This window comes from Rhipicephalus sanguineus, chromosome 8 (assembly GCF_013339695.2).
Source record: "Rhipicephalus sanguineus isolate Rsan-2018 chromosome 8, BIME_Rsan_1.4, whole genome shotgun sequence".
In the NCBI taxonomy this organism is placed as follows: Eukaryota; Metazoa; Arthropoda; class Arachnida; order Ixodida; family Ixodidae; genus Rhipicephalus; species Rhipicephalus sanguineus.
The window spans coordinates 125,247,002-125,269,322 of NC_051183.1; the positions used below are offsets into that span (position 1 = coordinate 125,247,002).

A 22,321-nucleotide genomic window follows, 5' to 3' on the forward strand; every position below is an offset into this window, starting at 1 on the left:
AAATTTCGGCGGGGGGGGGCCTAGGGCACCCCCCCTCCTGGCTACGGGCCTGTCGTGAGTGCATAGCTCGGCATACTCACTCTTGACTACACTCACTCACACTCATTCACCTCTCCAGTTTCCGGATGTCATCATGTGAATGCACGCTGATGTGTGCGCATGTTGGGGGCTTTTGTACATGGACAAGCATACGTGTAGATTGCGCAATAAGCGCGCATCGGTGTAGTTCTAATCGCATGGAACTGCCAATCATTACCACGCAAGCGAAATAGTATAATATAATAATAAATTACACCATCTCCCGCTAAAGGGGACCATGAGGCGATGCGAAGCCGGAGCACTTGCACGATCGCGTTCCGTTGGCGTTCGTTGGGCATGCTACCGACCTCGCGTCGTGGAACGCGAAGAGGGACGCTACGCGCGTCGTATCTTCCATCTAGTCTGGCCGTTAATTCTCACAGGGCGAGCGGGGAACGCGGTCGACAGGCGGGCGAGAGGGGGGCAGCGTAGGAGAGGAGAGAGAAGGGGAGGGGACGCGCATGCGCTCGAGCTCATCGCGGCGTTGCGCAGGAGAGAATTTCGGCATGTCTAGCCCGCGTTTCAGAGGAAGAGTGGAAAGGGGAGGGGAGAGGGGAAGTGGAGCGGGGTATGGGAGAGGGGAAGGGGGAGGGAAAGGGGAGAGGGGAAGGAGAGAGGGTGAGTGGAGAGGAATAGAGGTCATGGGGAATGGTGAGGGGGAGTGTAGAGGGTATGCGCATGCGCAGTAAGGGTGGTCACGCCGCACACCACCACCACCACCACCACCGGATTGAGCTCCGCATTAAGATACTTCGCATCTAATAAATGTTGGGGTTTTGCATCCCCAAACCACGACCTGCTTATCACGGACGCCGTAGTGGAGGCCTCCGGAAATTTCGACCATCCGGTGGTCTCTAACGTGCACATAAATCTAAGTACACAAAACCGAAATAGCGCAGCGTATACCGTACGGTAGTACTGTAGCTCTCTAATGCTTGTTTTGAATTTTAGCGGGGTCGTACGGGATTTATGCTTCGAAAACATTATTCAACCATTTGTACAGCGATTACGCCGCAACTGGACATTCATAACCGAGTCATACATTGTACAGGGAATGCGCCATCAAAAGCCTGCCACCGTGTTCCCCACTGCCACCGTAGGTAATACGTGAGGGCGCAGCCAGAAACATTTTACGGGAGCGGTTCGTTCAACAATATGGATTTTATGTGTGTTCGTGCGTGCGTTCGTATGTGTGTGTGTATACAGACACATGCCAAATTGAAAACAATTTCGGGACAGGAGCAACAACCCTTCCCCCCCCCCCCACACACACACACGACTACCAGCGATAGCGAGGCGACAGCATTTCCGCCGTCACCCCCATTTAAGAAGAATGGAACCGCCCGAGCGCGACGCGCGCATCGAGCTCCCAGACGACGGCCTGTCTGGATCGCGCGTCTCGGCGTGAAACGTACTACGTGTCTGCGTCGCTTGACGAGCCTTCGCGCCGACCCCTCCGCACTCGCCAACAGCGGCCGGATTCAGTCCAACCTCTGGGTCAACTTCACGCAACTGCGGGGCTCTCGTGCAAGCCTTTCTAAGGCAAGGCAGGTACTTACGTCGGCATCTACATTTTCCGTTGCATGCTATCGCAGTAGTAGCCCGGATGAATTATATTAAATATGTCGCCGAAAGGCGAAATGCGCGGCAGTTTTCCGTTGCCATAGAACTGTTCCGGATCCCTTGATTATCGCAGCCGGCTCGTTATATCCCAATGATCTTCGTGCAGATCGAGTACGGTATTTGCTTCTTGAGACATTGGTTATTATCTGTGAATTGAGGGCGACTGTTGTCGAAGAGGGTTAGCCCAGAGCCTTGTTAGGCACAAGGCAAGTGAGAAACACTTCCTAGGACGCATGCGTCGAATTCGAAAACCGCCATAGCTAATTCTACAAAAAAAAAAGGACGCGCCCACTATGGCAACGGGGTAGCCAGCTAGGAGCACTGGTCGCCAGAGTTTCGGCTGTTCGCCTTGGCTGGAGTGTACAATTTCTACGTTCACGCAAGCGATTTGATGCATTGCATAGCCGCTTTTATAAGCCTGTCTGAAACGTTCGTCATAGCACGTAGAAGTGGGATGGCTTAGCGTTGGCGGGGTCCCCCCTCGGTCATCTGACGATGTACGCAAAGCCATCCCCCAACCTTTTATATTCTATTCTCTCCGTGCTCTTAGAATTGTTTCCTTTCCTCCTATTTCCGCGGGTTTATTACGCTGTAAGCGCCTGCCGCGTTATTGTAGGCTTTCTAAACGAAGATCGTTATAACTATTTCTGTTGCTGCGTCGTACGTGAAAACATCGAAGCCCCTTTCTTAAAGCAAGATGGTCGAATGCGAATCTTTCTTCCTTGCAAACTGAATCAAAGTCCAATGCCAACGTCCACGCAACGAATCCCAAGAAATGTTGGGCGACCCGACACGATCCATATGCGATGTGACTGCTTGTTTAGGATTGTATTTTCTGAACGTTGAAGTTGAATGCAGATATATTTCGTTAAATTGTATAGCATTTATTTTTAGATCGCGTACACGCACACACTCACACTTTCACGCGCAATACTTTGGCACAGTATTGCCTTGAGATCGCTGTGGTAAAGGCCAGGGGTGCTATCATCGTAACGTGCCACAGCCTGCTTGCAAACGTGTAATCGATGCAAGAACGGTATTGCGTCATGGGTCTCTGCCGCGTCACTTTCGAGCAGTGATCTAGCATGATCTGGCTGCGGGCAAGATCGCTCTCGCGCTTACGTTCGCGTACGGCAGCCTCTTCTGCAGTGCGCTGCACCCGCGCTCTAGCCATAAAGACGTCCGTGAAAGCATTGCGTGACGCGCGCAATGCAACGCACATATATACACAGTTCGTCTGGGTAGTGTTGCCTTGCACTTGCCATTGTTCTTATCGGTACAACTGCGAATGTGAACTGCAGTGTTCCACGATACGTATGTCGTACGCCATTAATTGTTATATTCTGCGAACAGATAGTGTCATTGTGCAAGTTGCTTTTCCTGCAGAGCTTGGCTTTAAAGGCCGGTCCCGGCGAACGTACAGAAACGTGGTCCTCGAAGCGTGCGACGGCAACATGCGTATTTGTATGCGCCGTTTTGTAATAGTTGATCCTCTCTCGATTGTTGGATTATCGGCAATCAGCCTGTTCTGATATGGCAGTATAATCTTTTTATCCAGTCGACTAGCCAATTGACGTAGCCACATTTCACTGTTGCCTGGATAAGAACGCATGATCGTCGGTGCCTGTAGCAACTGAAGTGTTGCGCTGCCAAGGACGAAGGGAGGAAATATATGGGGGTCACCCTTGCAATGCAGTTTCAAATCTTGGACCGAGCCCTAGCACAATGCCTAGTAAGGGTACATAAACACTACAAGTGCGTGCCACAGTTACAGCGTGTTAGTGAAAGCGCATATGCCCATCAGTCGAGTGCTTCCGTGCCTGCCTAAATATTTGTTGTTGCCTGCTGCAGTCGTTTGTTTTCTAATGTTCCTAGCATGAATGCAGAAGTATGGAGCAGCAGACCTGAGGGGAATTCCATGCAGCACGTCAATGAATTTTCCGACGTGGGGTGAATTATTGGACAGCCTAACGGGGGAAGATTCTGCTCGATTTTTGCTTACGTGCCTCATTTTCGTTTATCACAGACAAGATAAAAACGTGCCAAGGCATACATTTGCTAGAATGCTTTTCTTTAGCTTAAACGGATACCGAAGTTAACAAAATAAAAAAAAACATCGAAATTCCTTTGGGAAGATGGGACTGTTTCGATAAACAGTTTATATCACATATTTTTGAGGCGTTCGCTGTGTTTCTGGAGGATTGTGTCCGCACGGCGTCTGTGCGCCAACATGCGCGGAGCTACGCATCGACGGCCGTGACGTCAAGCGTCCCCACAGCGGGAGCAGATCGCGCGATTTCCTGTCCTGCTACTTCCCTTTCTCCAGCTCTCCTTTGCATTCCACTCTCCACTTTCCACAAAGGCACTGATGGGTGCCCCAACCAAGAGAACCCAACCAAGAGCACTGTTTGCTACGGGGGCCGTTCGTACTGGTTCTAGAACCGTAATGAGAGCGGAGCGGGTTGAGAGACGCGCGCGACGGCTGGCATGGTTGGCGCTCCCATTTCTGCAAAAGTTAAATGTCACCTTCTCTAGTTCAGGGCGCGGCCGATAGACGCGAGTTTGTGAAAAACGGGTCAAATTCATTATTTTCGTCCAATTGACGCCTGAAAACAAGGTTTTGTTTACCAATTTTAGCACCCTAGCTTTCAATTGGGCTGAAAATCTCGGTATCATAAGATCTGTTCTGTATCTCTTCAAATCATCGAATACTGATGTCAAACTGTGATGGGTTATTTGTGTACTATTTTACTGCAGGCATCCAGCCATGGGCAAAGCCAAAAGACGGACGTCTCAACAGGCCTCCAGCCCTGTCCAAGAATCTCCAAGGAAAATGTGCGTGACTAGGAGGCAAGGTTCCGCGCCATCGACAGCAGGCAAAAGGTTAGTATATATCTGTGCCCTTCACACGTCTGTAAAATGTTATAAAAATTTCCTAGTGCTCGTTTTTCAGTCCAGGTTATTTTTCATATATACGCATTGCGGCTTTCTATCGCGCATTTTTGTTCGTGTTTTGGTAAACTTCATATTAGCATGAACAGTCGCAGTTTAATAATGTACAACGTAATGCACATTGCAGAAGTTGCGAGGTCAATATATGGTCTCCTTTTTTTCGAAAGTAATAACTGAATAAGCTAATCTACACATACAGTCGCTGATGTGTTTTGAGCCGTACCCGATGCGTAAACCATGACCGAACCAGTTTTAGCCAGGACTGACGCCGAACCAATATTCTTGGAATGGGCCTAAACGCAGGCTCATCCTGAACCAAAAAGATAACAGTTAGCAGTTCAGCTTAGAAATCGTTCAAGAATACAGGGCGAGAACGGGGTCACTACAACATATAGCACGATTCTTCGTCGGCTTCTCGCACTAGCAGATCATGACGGCTAACGAGTGCAGCAGTCCACGTGAATGGCAATGCACTGTAGGTTTGGGCTCTGAGTTTTGCGGATAGGTACACCTAGACGCATACACTTCTGAACTAAGCCATAGCACTAGCTTTGCTCAGCCGAAACATTGCTCGAAGAAGCTTCGCATAATCTCCACATTCCGAATATGGATGTCACTACTATCTAGGTCACCTTGTTATCGACTCCACTATGCAAAATGTGTCAAAGGAAGCAAAGTTTTGCGATAATCGTATTTTCTTTACTACGCGTGCTATTTTACTAATGTTGAGTTATCATATGTGATTTCTGTACTATTTAACTACATAAATTCTGTACTATTTAACTGCAGGAATCCAGTTGTCACCAGAGCCAAAAGACAGCCGTGCCAACCAGCTCCATCCAGCTCGGTCCAAGGTTCTCCTGGAAGAAACGGCGTGAATAGGAGGCAAGGCTCCGCCGCAATGAAAGCAGACAAAAGGTTGGCAATCTGCGTGCACCACACGTTACGGCAATGTTGTAAGAAATTTAGTCTGGGCGTCATTCAACCCAGATTTTGTTTTCTTTCTAGATATCGCTGTTTTTTCCGGATATTTTTTCAGCCTTCTACGTTCTGGCTTACCAGAAGTCGTAAAAAATAAGAAAATGCGATGTTTTCTCGCTGCTTTTAGACTTGATTTTGCTGTAGCTGCAGGCATGTTAAGATGCTTAGACATATTTTGGGATAAATTAAGAAAGTTAGATTGATTAGCTTTTTATTTAGGGGAGTTAGGCAATTATCTCAAACGGGAAAGTTGAAGTTGTTCATGTGAAGAACCAATCGAGGCTTTAAGATATACAAAATCCAGCCTCTAGTAATTATTGTGGCGTAAGGAATTTCAACCTAATTCAATGGCGAAAAAGAAATAATATCTTGGCTTCTACGTCCCAAAACCACGATATAATTATGAGAGACGCCGCAGTGGAGGGCTCCAGAAATTTCGACCATCTGGTGTTCTTTACCGTGCCCCTAAATCTAAGTACACGGGCCTCTACCATTTCGCCTCCATCGAAATGCGACCGCCGCGGCCGGGATCGAACCCGCGACCTTGGGGTCAGCAGGCGAGCACCGTAACCGCTGCACCACCGCGGCGGACGAAATGGCGAAAAAGAAGCCGAAGCACCGATGAGCGCAAAAAAGCAGGCGACCGGAATGACGTCAATGTTCAAGACAACGATTACAGAGGCGTGGGACGCTCACATTCTGGACATCTTAGAAGAATGTGGCAGTTGCACTCTTCCGCGTTTCGGATTCGCTGCCGAATTTGGGTGAATTTCATTACTTGGCAATTATTACCAGAGGCCGCATTCTCGAAATTTCAAAGCTGGAACGGGTTCTTTGCATGAATGACTTCAATTCTCCCTTTTGACATAACCGCCTAACTCCACTAATAATTAAGTTAACTAACATAACTTTCTTAATTACTGTCCAAAATTATGTCTTTAGCCATCTTTAGCTGACTGCGGCTACAGAAGTAATTGAGAAGGCATCAAACATATGTCGCATTTCCCTGACATTTGAGAAATTTGGACACATTTCTTGAAACATCCGGTATGTATGTCCTACGTATTATACCCACAGATAATAAAGTCAAGGAAAGTATACAATAAGCGACACCAGTTGAACAGTTTTAAGGTGGGGTGAGGCCTTGAAAGTGAGTTTCAAAATCGCTCTGTACAGCAGTGGTAATAAAAGCTACGGCTATAAATTTTCAAGGTATCTTAAAGGTACACTAAGGTTAAATTGGAGTTCAAAAAAGTCACAGTTTCGCCGCAAGGCCGAAGCAATGATTGCGATAGCAAGAAACTAATGCTATATGAAGTGAGGCTCGCCAACGGATACTCTCAGTTTGAACAGCACTCCTGTTGCAAAGGCGGCCGAAGCAGCGAAGGAAACCAGCGTGCTTCAAGTGTCGAGCTGTGACACTTGATAGTTCGCGCTCATCTTCTGTTTGTTCGTTTAGCGGCGTCCCGGAGGTCGAGTGACTTTCGTACGCTCCGTAACATGAGCGCGGACATCACGGTGAAGCGTGAAACATCCCTCTTCCCCTCAGCGCAAGAAAACCGCGCGAGCAGACAGCGGAAGGGTAAGGTTCTCCCTGCGCAAGTATAAGAAGAAGCGAGCGAGCTTGCCGACGACTTTTAAATGTGCCTGTCGCGCTCCTAACGCCATCTCGCTGGTAATGAAGAAACGCTTATAAGCGCACCCGTCTCTGAGTCCGTCCAGCGGTAAAGGGTGTGTATATAACGCTCGCCGTTACCTACGTGGATTTTCTGCGTTTCGTGGCGTAGTAGCTAGCGCCACTCGCTGCGGAGGAAGAGGTCCCTGGTTCGATTCCGCGCTTCGGAAGCATTTTTCTGAATTACTTTTCTTTGGGGCTTTTATATATATATATACATACTTATCCATATACGGTGCATGACGGCGGCGACGGCGACGGCAAAATCCAGCCGAGACTGTCCATATAATTGCTATCGCATTAATTAGTTTACAATTGTGTTTAGTGTTTTTTACTTTTCCAGTTTCGACATCTGTATTTTTGCTAAGATGTGCTATTTGCCGAGCATTGCAATTTGCGCAAAGGTAGCTACTAACGCCTTACAGGAGTCGAACTAAACGTATGAGCGTTGAACAAAAACTAGATTTGTTATGCTTTTTTACGTTTGTCGATGCATGAAAATTGCCACTATGAATGGTATTTTTTTCATACCAAAGAAATACAATCCACCTAGGCTACTGATTCCAGTTCCATTCATGTAAATGCCACTATTTAACACACGTGAGAATTTTCATTTACTTATATCTTTTAGTTCCCGCGAAGAAGATACACAAACTCCAAAAATGTAGTTTTGAGAAAACGTCACAATTTCGCCATAAGGGCGAAGCAGTGAATGCGATAGCAACAAATTGGAATGTTACACGAACAACGGCAAGCAGCTCGTTACTTGCAGAGCACCGCTCAAGCGCAAAGGACTCACGAAAAGAACACACAAAGGACGGCCGCGAACTAACAACGGTGACAGGTCGACACTTGCAGCGCGCTGCTGAAACACAAGAAGGACACTTGAAAAAAAAACGCACATGTATACACAGGACGAGCGCGAACTAACTGTCACAGTTTGAGTAGCGCGCTACAACCGAATGCTCTTAGATTATTTTTTAACTGCAGCACGTGTAGTGACCCCTCCGCCTCTCCTGCCGCGCGGAGACGTGTCTCAAGGGCAGTTTTCAAACTGAAGCAAAACCTTGGAGCGCTGCTTTAAAACCTGCCCTTCGGGCGATAACGTGGGTGATACTGCACACGCTGAAGCACCTCCGAGCTCTGCCTACCGCGAGCGTTAAACGGTGTATATAAATATCTCGCTGTTAATTTTCCGTACAACTGGTGGCGCATGGCCCAGTTGTTTAAGGCGGCGCGCTGCGGACGGAGGGGTCGCAGGTTCGAGTCCCGGTGGGTGCGCTTCGGAAATATTTTCTTATTTTATTTTTTGTGTCTTTTATTTATATATACATACATATACATATCCGGGACGTGACGGCGACGGCGAAAACCCGCCGAGAGTGTCCATATAATCGATGTCGCAGTAAAACGCAGAAGTTACGTAGTGGTACACGCGCATTTCCTGTCAATGTGCCAAAGAAAAAAGGAACAAAAATTATTTTGAAACCCTGAGTGCCGAAGTGCGATATATTTTCTGACAGATGAAGAAATTTACTCTCCGATGATAGCAAAACCCCAAAATTGAATTTTTTGACCAAACGAAGTCTCGCCCCTCCTTAAGTGCACGTAGTAATTGTGACGTATATGCGAAGAAAGTAAAGCGGACGAAAAGACAACGTGCCGCTGGCAGGTCCGGTCCCTGCCAGAGGCACGTGGTCTTTTCGTCCACTTTCTTCACACCTGTATCACATTACTCCGATGCACTTAAAACAGTTGAATTAACGTCTTCTATGCCTTCCTTGGTTTCATTATCTCTGGGTTTTCAATAAGGTTTTATCAAGAAGGAAACAAGCACCGAAAATTCCCTTCTTTGTTTCATTCATAGCGAGGGTCTCGTTCCGGCAGACTTGATGCCTTCAGGTAGCATGCAAGGGCTTATTCGTCAGCTCTTCGTTCGTTGAAAGATCGCGTGCTACGTGAAGCCAGCTCGCAAAAAAAAAAAGTGTTCCACACTAGCCGTCATAACTGACAGCGGCGCTGACTAACACTCCCAGGTTTCCATGCACATAAATACCGGTTAAGTAAGTGGGACGACGACCACCGCCGAGTCTGAATTAGTAGAGCATCGAGCGCGTTACTCGCGGTTACTGGTTCGGTCCCTGTGGGCGTCAAGTTGTTTTCTCGACCACTTTTCTTCCTTCACATTTATATCGTAATTACTACGATACACTTAAATCAGTTCAGTTAGCATCCTCTATACCTTACTTCGCTTCATTATCTGCGGATTTTCATTAAAGGGGCCCTGCAACACTTTTCCAAGTATTCATGGAATGGCTTCACTAAAGGAGCTTAATTCCTCACGAATGGACAACCGCAAACATTTTTTAGGATCCGTCCAGTACGAACGGAGATTTGTCGCACTCTGCGATTCCTTTCTCTCTTCTCTCGTCCTGACGACAGCGCTGGCAGATAAGCAGAAAATAAGAACAACGCAAACGACAAGGGCTGACGAAGAAAACACCACACAGCGCTGACTTTCAACAATTTGCGCTGTTCTTATTTTGAATCATGTCCTACAAACTCGGCCAAGTTTCCACGCTTCAAGATAAGCAGTTTCGGGTAGCACGGGTCTGGAAGGTACGTGACGCGCGCCTCGTGACCTTGAGCACATTTCCTTTTTTTTTTCTTCGAACGCGCGGCTAACTTTCAGTGAAATCGCGCGCGTGCGCGGGCAATGACGGCCTTCCGCGGCGGCCGCAGTGACTACCCAGCGCGCCACGTTGAAATCAGCCAATGGCGTGGAACTTGTGTCAGTGACCCAGTGATTTTGAGCCAATACTATCATTTGTCGAGCAAAGAGGAAGAAATTTTTTGGCTGATTTTGAGAATTTATTGTGAATCCCAGGGCCGTGTGCTGCGCTATAATGTTTCGCTTGCGTGTTCTCGGGAGCCTCGACTACAGATCGGCAGCGTTTTCTTACCGTGCTGAAAAAGTGTTGCAGGGGCCCTTTATGGTTTATTCAAGAAGGAAACCAGCACTTAAAATTTCCCTTCTTTCGTTCATTCACAGCGAGGGTCTCGTTCCGACAGTCTCCGCGTCGGCCGACACGACGAGCTTCGAGATGCACGGCTTCCTCCTAGGGGGTACGCAGCCAGGCTATGCACTATCGAGCGGAGGTCGCGCGCGATGTCTCTGTCAGTGGGCGTGACTTAGCCAGCGCACATGCGCGGCTTGGCCAGGTGCTGCGGTATGTGGTCGCTAGACGACGCGATGCTTGCTTCCTCTTTCTATCTTTTTAAATGCGAATGCATTTCTTAGTCGGGCTATGTCAGGCGTCGGTCGGTGTCCGCGCGCCTCTCCGCTCTCACTCCCTCTCCCATAGCAACAGCTGCGGGCGCGCGCGCTTATCCTCGCCCCTAGCAACCGGAGCAGGTGGTGCGGGCGGAGTAGCGGAGAGTGAGTGGAGAGGAGGAGCGCGCTCTGGCGTGTGAGGGCGCTCGCATCGAGGGCGCTCGGCGGAGCTCCAGCGTGTGTGGAGAGAGTGTAGGAGGGGGTAGGTGCAGTGCTTCGCCGCTCCTTCTCTCGCCGTTCGCCCTCTCCTCCCTGCGCCACCGCCTCAATGCAGTGCGTTTGAAACGCGTTTGTAGCGTTGTGCAGCCTTGGAATAGCCTGAAAACAGCGCGTTCTAAGCGCGTTTGTGCTGCATTGAAGGCGGTGGCAACATCCCTGAGGTGATTACGAACGCACGTAGGAAGCGTTCGTTGAAAGAGGCGTCCAAAAGGGAGACACTTGAGCGCGTCGATGTGTCCAGCTTTACGCCATTAAAATTACTACGCCCTGTACTCTCGGCACAAGAAATGCATTGGCATTTCCTCACGATTCCCTTCGGGGAGGTGGGGGAATTTTTTCTCTCTTACTTCTTTCTCTCTCTTTCGTTGATTTTCTCTTTCTGCATTTCGCTCTCATTCTTTCAGTGGCACGCTTTACTATCTCCCCTCCTCCTGACTATCGCATCTCTCCTCATCATGCTCACTTCCCTTTCTCACCCCCTTGCTACACTAAACTATAGAAGGCTATGCTACGCTCTACTGGCGTGCCTGGGGAGAAAGACGAAGGCGACATTCCGAACGATCGCGTTTTTCATGTTCGCCTCAAAGGGTTTATCGGCCTTGAGCCGAAGTGCTGCTCTGGATTCCGCCAACGGCAATGACTACCGTGTTGTATTCCCACCGGTAAGCTGGTTGTGGATTCCGTTTTGCTACATGCGGACTTACCTGGTCGCCCTTACGAGGTTCAGGACTTCAGAGATGCTCTTCGGGACATTATCGACTTGTAGGCAATAAGCTCTCTTGGCGAATTTCAAATGTCACTTGTATGGATGGTCACGTGCAAGTCAACGCTGATGAAAACAGTTAGTAACCCGGGGTGAATTTTTGTCAAAAGGCGTTGATGCCTCGTAACTGACACGGAGCCCACATAAGTAAAGATGAAGCTTCTGTGGGTTTCAGAGCGCTTGGAAGACGCCTATATTCGTGAAGCACTGCAAGTTTTCGGGAAGGTAAAGGCAATATCAACAGAAAGCTAGAAAGTTCCGGACATGGAGCAAATGCGGACGCTTAATCGTCACGTTGTTTTGTTCCTTGCTGACGGAGTCCGCATAGGCGATGTGCCTCACAATCTTGCTGTCTATGGAGTGCAAAGCTTCGTTCTGATTCCTGTCCGCCCATCACTTTGCCTTCCGTGCAATAAGTTTGGACACATCCGTCGAAACTGTAGGACTCCTCGCTGTGATGACTGTGGAGGCTTCGGTCACTCAGCCGAGGATTGCGTCGTGACATACCCTAACAAACTATGACAGCGCACGCAACAACCAGATCATAGCCTACGAGAGCATTTCATGAACGCCACAGAAGTTCTGGATGTAACAGGAGACGCTCCGTCCACTACAGATTCTGCTGGCTTCAAAAACGATGCAGAAGCTGCAAGGAAATCGGCCACTGATGCAACAGTTGAATCTTCTGCATGCAAGGAACGGAGTGACTCTTCCAAGCAGCTGACCCAAAATGGCTCCGAACAGTCTCCAGCACAAGAGAAAGTCCCTACGAAGGATGCAGGGGCGTAGCCAGAAATTTTTTTCGGGAGGGGTTCACCCATACTTTATGTATGTTCGTGCGTGCGTTGGTATGTGTGCGTGCCTATATACGCAAGAAAGACTGAAAAATTTCGGGGGGGGGGGGGGTTGAACCCCCAACCCTCCCCTTGGCTACGCCCCTGGAAGAATGGCGCTGAAGATGCTTCACCTGCTTGTACTGCAGTTCCACAGCAACTTTTGGAGCGTTAGCTGCATTTGCCAAGCGGGAGACGATTTCGCGTGGAGGGTCATCAGCCGTGCTGGACATGCGTGAGGATCAGTGATGTCACACAGCTCCGTCACCGGAGCTGGCATCTCACGCGCTTTCCGACACCGCCGCGCCTGGCTCGCCGCTGCTGGTCTGCGCGTTTGGGAGGAGTGGCGTCGTAGGCGCGGCAGACACGCTGGCGCCGGCGCGCGCGCGGACTCCGCCACCGCCGCGCGCGGCTCGCCGCTGCTGGTCTGCGCCGCATTCGAGAGGAGTGACGTCATAGCCATAGACACAGTGGCGCCTGCGCGCGCGCAGCTATTCCCCTCCGCTGTGCAGTCGCCGTCTGACACTGCGCTGGGGCCGCTTGATAGTGCCTCTGACTGACGTTGCAGGTGGGTAACGCCATGGAGGAGGAGAGCGCAAATGCTCCTCGACGGCGCAGAAGAGCCGAGAAGCTTATCTCATCGGATCCCGAAGTAGTTGCCTGGCAATTAACGGTTCAGCGTACGAATAATGCACAGAAGAAGGCTAATAATCGTAAACAATCTGGAAAGCTAAGAATAATCAGCTGAACCTTTGCTAACACTACGTATATCCTGGCATAGCCGAGCTAAGCAACTGCAAGCTGTTTCATGACGGTGTGGTATTATAAGATAATATTATTATCTGGCGTATTACGTCCCAAAATTACGATATGACTGTGAGCAACGTCGTAGTGGAGGGCTCTGAAAGTTTCGACCACCTGGGGTTCTTTAACATCCACCTAAATCTAAGTACACGTTCCTCCAAACATTATCGCCTCCATCAAAAATGCAGCCGCTGCGGCCGCGATTCGATCCCGCGGCCTTCGGGTCAGCACTCGGTATTAGAAGATGACATGCAGGCTTCTGTGGATGCAGCAATGCCTAAGCACCGGGTGGCGTAGAGCTCAAATTCAAGCAAGGAAATTGACAGCTTCTGTCAGTAGGAAGACAGGCCTTCGCCGAACGTCTACGCACAAAGGAAAGTGTCGGCGATCTCGATTTAGAAGTCCTGGTAGGTGTTCAAGGGAAGCCTCACCGTCAAGCTCCAGGACTGACCAAACGGGACAATAAGCACAATAGAAGTTAGCCACCATGGCGCTGTTTGAGCTACTTCTCTTTGTAACCTTGAACGTACGCGGCCTTAGGTCATCGCAGAAAAAGGCGCAGCTCCGTAAACTTTTCAAACGAAAGTGTCTCGACTGTCGCCAACCAGAAGACAAAGATCGAGAGCGACGAAGAGACTGAGAGAGCCCTGCGGTCTTTTTTGTCTGAGTATAACGTGTGTGTTTCACATACAATAGGGTTATCTGCGGGTTGTTGGCTGTTTCTGAGAAAACGTCTACCCTGTTCGGCAATAAGCACTAGTGTTGATAATGAGGGCCGATAAATCTGCTGTGATTTTGTGTTGCAAGGAGCGCTCTGGCGTGTTATCAACCTATATGCGTTTATAAAGGCGTTAAAACAACTTGAATTATTCCAAAAGTGTCTCATTTAATTGACTCCGATCGACGCACTGTGCTAATGGGTGACTTATACTGTGTGTGCGACCCTAATGATCGTAAGAACCCCAATGGCGGAAGAGGGAGGAGTCGCGAGCTTTTATCCAGTATTGTAGATAACGCAGGGCTAATTGACATTGGTGAATTAACTAAATATACAAGAGTTCAGGGATCTTCTTATGCTCGGCTTGTTCGGATTTATGTGCCATTATCAATCCTGTCCCCTCAAATGTCCTGTGACACGGAATTACTGTCGTTATCAGATCATTGTATTGTTATTGCGCAAATCGGTGCAAATCATCGTAACCAATCCCGACCGCAACGGGCCCTTTGCAAGATAAACTCAGAGCTTCTATGCGATCAGGAATTCATGAATCGTGTTAAGACGGCACTGATGCATTTTTTCTGAATAGGTTTGCATATATTCGCTGCTTGGGACATTTTGAACAAGAAGTTCGTGTTATAGCTCGACAGAATGGAGCTATTAGGTCTTATTATAAAAACAATCAAGAAAAGGCACTCCAAAAGCCTTTGCAACCTTTATGAGATGGAATGGGAAATGCGGCATTCTACAGTAATGAAATTGAAAGCATTAAATGTCAACTTGAAAGATTTGATGCTGCCCGCTACAGAGGGGCGCGTATTCGATCTGGAAACAGGTGGACCTTGAATGCTGAGCAATCGACGAGTCACGCTTTACTTGATGAACAACGCCATGTAATTTCTAAAGTAATCCCAGACCTATACTCGAACGGTGCTCTTATAAGATATACAAGACACATTACTTTGACATTGAAAAGTACAATGGAAGTTTATTTAGAGCTCTCTCTGATGACCGTGATGTGGACCCTAAAGCTAGTTTTGTTTCTCTTTGAGCCCCTTGAAGGACGATGATTGTGAAGGCATTTGTAGTCCCATTACAATCCAATGCAGGAAATTGAGCAGGCAATCGACAACTTACCTTATCTAAAACACACGGCCGTGATGGCATTTCTGCTGAATTTTACAAAGCTTTAAAACAAATGCTCTCTCTGTTAAGCTGTTTATTGGACGGCACTCGGCGAGAATGCGCTATGGCGATAGTCAAGGCAAAAACACGGGCTCCGAGCGCGAGTGGCGTTTAGAAGAGGACAACCCACTAGGAGCTGCTGGAGAGCGCAACCGTTAAACAGTGCCAATTGCTTCGCCACAATTGCCCCGGTACGAAAAGGGAGCCGTCCGGCGACCTAACAGCTCGTCACTATGAGTGGGTAATAGTAGGCCTTGAGGCGTTCCACGTTGACTATGTCGCGCCCGCGACGCGGCGTATGGCCGAAGCTGGTTCCATGGGTTCGATCGGATAGTTCAGCGGGGATGTGCGCTCGGCGACCCGGTAGGGGCATTCATATTTCGGCAGTAGTTTTGAAGAGGGGCCAGTTGCATTGGTAGGGACCGAGAGCCATACGAGCGCTCCGGAGAGGAACGTGGACTCAGAAGTGGTGGTGCCACCGCGAAAGCTCTTCTGCAGCTCGTGTTCCTGCGTCCTAAATGTCTTGGCAAGCTCGCGACACTCTTCAGCGAGCCTAGCTGTGTCAGAAATAGGCGCACAATCAGACGGATCCGGCTTGTAGGGTAGTATCGTGTCAATGGGGTGCGACAGGTGCCTTCCGTACAATAGGAAGAAGGGTGAAAACCAGTAGTGCTCTGAGGGGCGGTATTATAGGCGTAGGTGACGAAGGGCAGAATGGCATCCCAATTTGTGTGATCGGCGGCGACGTACATTGAGAGCATGTCGCCGAGCGTGCGGTTAAAGCGTTCGGGTAGGACATTCGGCTGCGGTTGGTAGCATGTGACTCTTTGAGAATGGCTTCGACGGCTTCCGACAAGAAGACACGGCCTCGATCGCTGAGAAGCTCCTGGGGTGGACCGTGACGCAGCATGAATCGGTGTAGCAGGAAGGAGGCAACATCGCGCGCTGTAGCCGCTGGGAGCGCAGCGGTTTCGGCGTATCGCGTTAGATGTCCAACGGCGACGATGGCCCAACGATTACCAGCCAACGTCAGAGGAAGTGGTCCATACAAATCGATGCCCACGCGGCCAAACGGACGGTTAGGGCAAGGTAATGGTTGTAGGCCGACTGGTGACACGCGCGGTGAAGATTTTCGGCGTTCGCAATCGAGGCAGGAGCGGACGAACTTCTGCACGTAGCGGTACATCCCTCGCCAGAAGTGTCGTTGTCCAATTGCGTGGTAAGTTTTTGATACCCCAGAGTGCGCACATTGCGGATAAGAGTGGAAGGACTCGGATATTTCAGCACGCAGACTTCGGGCTATCACAAGTAGCCGCTGGCGGCCGTCGGCGTTGTAATTGCGTCGGTACAGTAGGTCATCACAAATGGCGAAATGGTGGGCTTGACGACGCAAAGCGCGAGTGGTTGGTGTTGCCGACGGATCAGTGAGCAAGTGTATCAGCGGGGTGATCTATTTATCCTTGCGCTCCTCGGTAGCGATGGTGTGAACGTCGATGGAAGAAACAGTAATGTGAGATATTGAGCGGGAGGCATTGTCGCCAGGCAAGGGGGAGCGCGAGAGGGCGTCGGCGTCAGCATGCTGGCGTCCGTTCCGGTACAGCACGCGGATGTCGTAGTCTAGCAGGCGGAGTGCGCAGCGCGCGAGACGGCCCAAGGGATCCTTCAATGACGACAGCCAGCATAGTGCATGACGATCGGTGACGACATCAAATGGGCGACCATACATCTCCAATATTGCTCGATATTTTTTCAAACAAGCTGTAACATGTAGACACTGCCGTGGTCTTTTTGCAGAAGCTACGCTGTTTTAATACGAAAATGCCCTTAAAAGGAAAAACTTCGCTTTGTCAAAGGTTGCAGGTCAATATCGATGTCAAACGTCGACTACATATTTTTGCGAAAGTATTATCGAATAGGTTGCACTTTGTGATGTGGATTCTCATTGGGTCTCATCAGACATGTGGAATTTGGGGCCGCTCTATACAAACAATATGCACGGTGCTCGTACAGTTCTTCAGCACTCTTATGCTTATCAAAAAAAAACATGGCTGATCCCTCTGTCATAGGAATCGGTATAACACGAAAGCGAAACGTGTCTTCACAGACGTAGTTGAGCGTTTGCTGTGAATTTTTTGGCCCCAAGCGCGAAGGAGTGAGTGCTACAGCATCAAATTGTAATGTTACGCGAAGAACGGCAAGCCGCTCGAAACTTGCAATGCGCTGCTCAAGCAGAAAGGACGCGCGAAACGAACATACACAGGATGAGCGCGAACTGCCACAGTTGTAACTTATTTCTGTGTGAGCAGCGCGCTCCTTTCGCAAAAGCGGCCGCTGCAGTGAGCTAGGTGACCTTTGTGCTCTCAACGGAAACTTGCAGGCAGAGCGCAAGACGTACAAACCACCGAGATCACGGGATAAGCGCCCGCACGAGCGACCACGCCCTGTCGAGGCGCGCGCTAATCCGCGTGGGGAACGACTTTTAAAGCGCGCTCTTCGAGCCCTTCACGCCATCTCACTAGTGATAACGAAAACACGCTGTACCGCCGATCTCCGAGTACCACCACCGGCAAATGGTGTACATAAATAGCTCGCCGTTAGCATAGCAGAGAACATGCCGTCCGTGGCGGAGTCGTTTCGCGCTGCGCGCTGGCGATCGAGAGGTCGTAAGTTCGACTCCCGGTGACGGAACTTTTTCTTGTAGTTTTTTCTTTGCCATATGTTAGCCTTTATATTTTGCAACGTCATATCCGTGACGGAAATGCGTCAGTGGAACCGTGGTGGACCCCGGCATAAAACACTTTCGTGTAAAACTTCTTGTAATGCTACAGGTAGACCTTGCAAAAGCCTTTGATCGTCATTCGTTTCTTTTTTCTCTTCTGGAACATGCCAATGTTGGCACTATTGTGCTTAAAGGCGTTAGACTTTGTTATAATAAATGTTCGATTCGTCTGATTATTAACGGTCAACTCTCGAAACCTGTTTTTATTTGCTATTCTGTATAACAGGGATGCCCAATGTCACCACTTTCTGTTTGCCCTTTATCTAGAGGCGTTGTGCTTGAGCATAATACAGTCCAGGTGTATTCACGGCTTCAATATATTAAGCAATGAAGTTAAAGTATTAGTTATGCAGACGATGTTGCATTCTTTTGCACAGATAAGCCAAGGGTAGAAAATGACGTATCCACATTACAGAAAATTGGCATTCCATCAGGAGCTCTTTTAAGTGTCTCTAAGAGTTTAGGCCTATGGTTTGGCTCGTGGGATAGTACGCCGAATCAATTTGCAGGGACTGCTTGGACACGAATTCCACCAAAGTACCGCGGTATACGGCTAGATGCGGATAGATTCAGTGGGCATTACTGGAAGGAGCGTGTCCCTAAGCTTGAACGACAGGGACATCCCCATCGCCTTTCAACATTTGGTGGAGCTGAACCTTGCAATGCTTTTCCAGCAACGAAGCCTTACTGCGTATTGCAACTTATTCATTGTGAAAGATTTCATGTACAACGCTTTCATCGATATTTTCGCAACTTTCATATTGTCTTGGACTTTTGAGACCATGCGTTGTGACAACATATTCAAGCCTGTTAGAGAGGGTGGATTGGAATTAGTATATCTTTATCTATGGCAAACAGTTTCCTGATTCTTCTTTTTTCGTGTCACTTCCCATCCTGTAATCTGTTCATCCTTGCAAGTTACATTTCTTGATTGCTTACCCGACTTAGCTGTTTCTTCAAACTTCTCCGAACGTCCGTGTTTGTCGGTATTCGTGCGGGTAGTTTACTTTGCTGTTCGGTTTTTAAAGCTTGCTTTTCCGCAAAATACCTGTGCACAGTATCGCGCCTCCGTTGTACCCTTTACTGTACTCCTATCTTCCAGGCCCCAATGTGCTGAAACGAGTGGGCAAGGTGTATATCCCCCCTAATTCAAAAACATTCTTCTATAATCTCCATTCGGAAACATTGCCGTTATAAACATGGTTGAAAATAAAAGTTATTTTTGTCCCACCATTCTTTTGGCCCCTCTGGCTGGGTATTGTTTTTGACCGCCGGGGTCACGAGTCGGCAGCGTGAACACGAGTGACGAAAAAAAAATCATCACAGAATCACTTCACCTAATCACGTCCTCATCACATCGCAGACCGCAAAAAGTTGTTACGTCATAACGACACGTCACATGATGACACCATCACATTACATCGTCGATTTGCATTGCCTCCGTGATCAGTGGGTCGACCATCTAGGCAATGCAAAACCAGGTGATGTGTAGAAACCTTGCAATGCCTCTGATCCTGGAGGCAGCGCAAAACTACGTTACGTCCAGAAAGCATTCGGAGGGGAGGCGGGGAAAGAACAATACATCGACTGAAGAAATAGAAGATGATGGCCATTGCCTTCGAGTCATCATAGGCAAATGCATAAGGGACCCTGTGAGTCTTTTTAGTACAGTGACCGCATCATGTCGTATCAGGAGTCGACCGCTGAAAGTGATTTGCATTATTGCAAATGCATCTTATTACGAGTTTCGATGCGAAAGCATTGCATTTATCTACGTCAGTGTGATTACACTAATTCTCTTCAGCTTACTTTCAAACGACCATGAACGAGTCAGCAAACGTTGATTTATAACCGTAATGGTTAAAATAAGCTGCAAAAAAGAACCACCCCTCCCACCTTACCAGTATTTCATATCACCGTCGTGCATCTGGTTTTGACGCGTGCTCTCAACCTTTTTCTTTCTTGTTTAAGTTTCAAGTACTTACGACTCACTTACACGGCAGCTGCTCAAAACATGGATTTAATCAAAGGTTGTTGCATGTAACAACCATTTAAGTTATTTGAAAGACATCACACGTCGTTTGCCATGCGCTCAAAACTCCGAACAAAGGAATTGACCCGAACCAGCAGGCTTAGCAACCGAACACGCGCACCACGCGGTAATGGCATGTTGCGCTTTATCGCAGACAGGGAAGCCGAAGGCGTAACGCTGAAGTCAGTGATCGAAGACGGGCCGTAAGGTAATTTTGAGGCGCCTTTGAATGGCCAGAGAATAGTCGCGAAAAGAAATCGTCGCCATACTATCAGATGTACACATTGATGGCTAACAGACGACACCAGGAGAAATCGACACTGAACGCGCTTCTGGCAGTAACTCCGCTCGATTTCTCTGGGAATATTGCTTGATCATTCAGTCCAAATTACTTTACGAACTTGCTCACTAATGTTTCAATAGCTCGAGCCGGACAGACTGGCCGGCATCGTCGTGCAGCCTTCATGTAGCGAGCGCGCGCGCGAAGAGCGGCAGCCGAGTCCTCTCTGTGACGTCACACGCGAGAGGGCGCCACTCAAAGGCATCCAGGCGAATTATGATGTGTTAACTGCTGTGTTGCCCATATGCGGGGATTCAGCTCCGTGATGACTAGAGGGAATTTACTAATTGCATTTCGGATTTTGTCTTTTACGCCATCTCCGCTAAAGGAGACCATGAGGCGATGCGAAGCAGGGTTTCTGCATGTCGAGCCCGCGTTTCAGAGGGAGAGGGGGGAGGGATGTGGAGAGAGGGAAAGTGAGAGAGGGGAAGGGTTGAGGGGGTAGTGAGAGAGGGAATGTGAGAGAGAGGGGAGAAAGGAAGGGGAGAGGAGGAACGTGGGGGAATGTGAGAGAGAGGGGAGAAAGGAAGGGGAGAGGAGGAACGTGGGGGAATGTGAGAGGGGGATAGGGGAAGTAGAGAGGTAATGCGAGTTAGGGGAGGGGGAGGGGAGAAGGGAAGGAGAGAGCAGGCACGTGGGAGAGGGGAAGGGGAGAAGGGAAAGTGGGAGATGAGGTGTGTGGAGAGGGTTCGCGCATGCGCAGTAAGGGTGGTCACACCACCACCACCACCACCGGTTTGAACTCCGCCATAAGATGCTTCCCATCTAAAAGAAAGAATGATAGATAGCAAAAAACAGAGAAAGAAAGAAGTGGACAGATAGAGAGACATAGCATGAAAGCGAGACTCCGCTCTTGCCTCAGGCTTGGCACCATCAGTGCGAAGCTGCCCGATTCTTTTAACACAAAAGTGTTTTATTCGGGGGTCCACCAAATACTTCCGCTATGGTGTTGAACATGGTGTTGGTGTGAATATGGTTATGGTGTGAATATGGTTGTGGTGGTGGATATCGTGTTGAAAAAATTGACGCCGACGGGTGAATGAAAAAACACAGAAAAAGATCCACCGCTGGGAATCGAACCCACGACCTTGCGGCCGGGACGGTAAGCGCCCGACTCTTAACTACTAAGCTACCTTGGCAGATGCTGGACATTTCACGAATGCGCCTTATATCTTTCACTCATTGTCTCTCGCACGGTGCTCTGTGGTGGTGTAGGTTTGGGGGGCACAGCGGGGCAGTGCCGCGTCCTGTGAGAGGTGAAAAGGAGTAATGAATCACGATTGACACTTTCTAGCGCTTACTCCGAGATTGCGCTTGATATCGGAGGTCATGGATAAAGCGTCTCGATACCAGCGAGGGACACTGGCCGCGCTGGCGTCGCCGATGCGCCCTAGACGCAGTTACGTTCTTTGCCTTTCGTTTCGTGTCAGTGTTCACCGGCACATAACTTCCACATGCACCAACGGGATTTCTCCGCCGCTGACTGCTTCGATTGCGAGAGCACCGACTAAAGAACTGCTGTAATACGCGTTGCTGAAAGGACATAATTCGACGGGCGAATGTCGTGCCTTGCTGGAGCGAGACAGGCCAGCGGGACGCACGCGTTTGCTGCTCAAGCTACGAACCACTACCTCCTCTGTTGCTGAAGCGCAATGGTACTGTATGCATGAGCACAGGCGTCGCTTACCCATTGCTAGAAAGAGCACACCGTGCCCTTTCTGTCCTCAATTGACGACGTTTTGAAGAAGTTCTTATCGGGTACCAGTGTTGATTATGAGCTTGTTGATGTCATCTTTCCGGGGCATTCACCATTTGCTGTGTCGAAATATATGTTCACAACTTCAGCTACCACAACGATTTACCTAATCATCGCGTAAGTCGTCGCGATGGAGACATGCCACTAGGCGTCAACGTGGGTTCATCCACGTGAAAGGGTGCTATAGTTGACAAACACGAATATACATTGTAAGAGCTCTCATATATCACTGCACAATATGCGTTTTTC

General features: G+C 49.0%; 1 protein-coding gene across 1 annotated transcript in view; it reads left to right on the forward strand.

The window, feature by feature from the left end:
• The first annotated feature begins 1,580 nt into the window (after positions 1-1,580).
• Positions 1,581-22,321, forward strand: part of LOC119403495 (zinc finger protein OZF-like) — a 35,529-nt gene continuing 14,788 nt past the window's right edge. Inside the window, exons 1-3 of the mRNA XM_049418349.1 lie at positions 1,581-1,629; positions 4,459-4,584; positions 5,443-5,571. Coding sequence (XP_049274306.1) covers positions 4,469-4,584; positions 5,443-5,571 — 245 coding nt within the window. The 5' untranslated portion in view covers positions 1,581-1,629; positions 4,459-4,468. The remainder of the gene's footprint in view (positions 1,630-4,458; positions 4,585-5,442; positions 5,572-22,321) is intronic.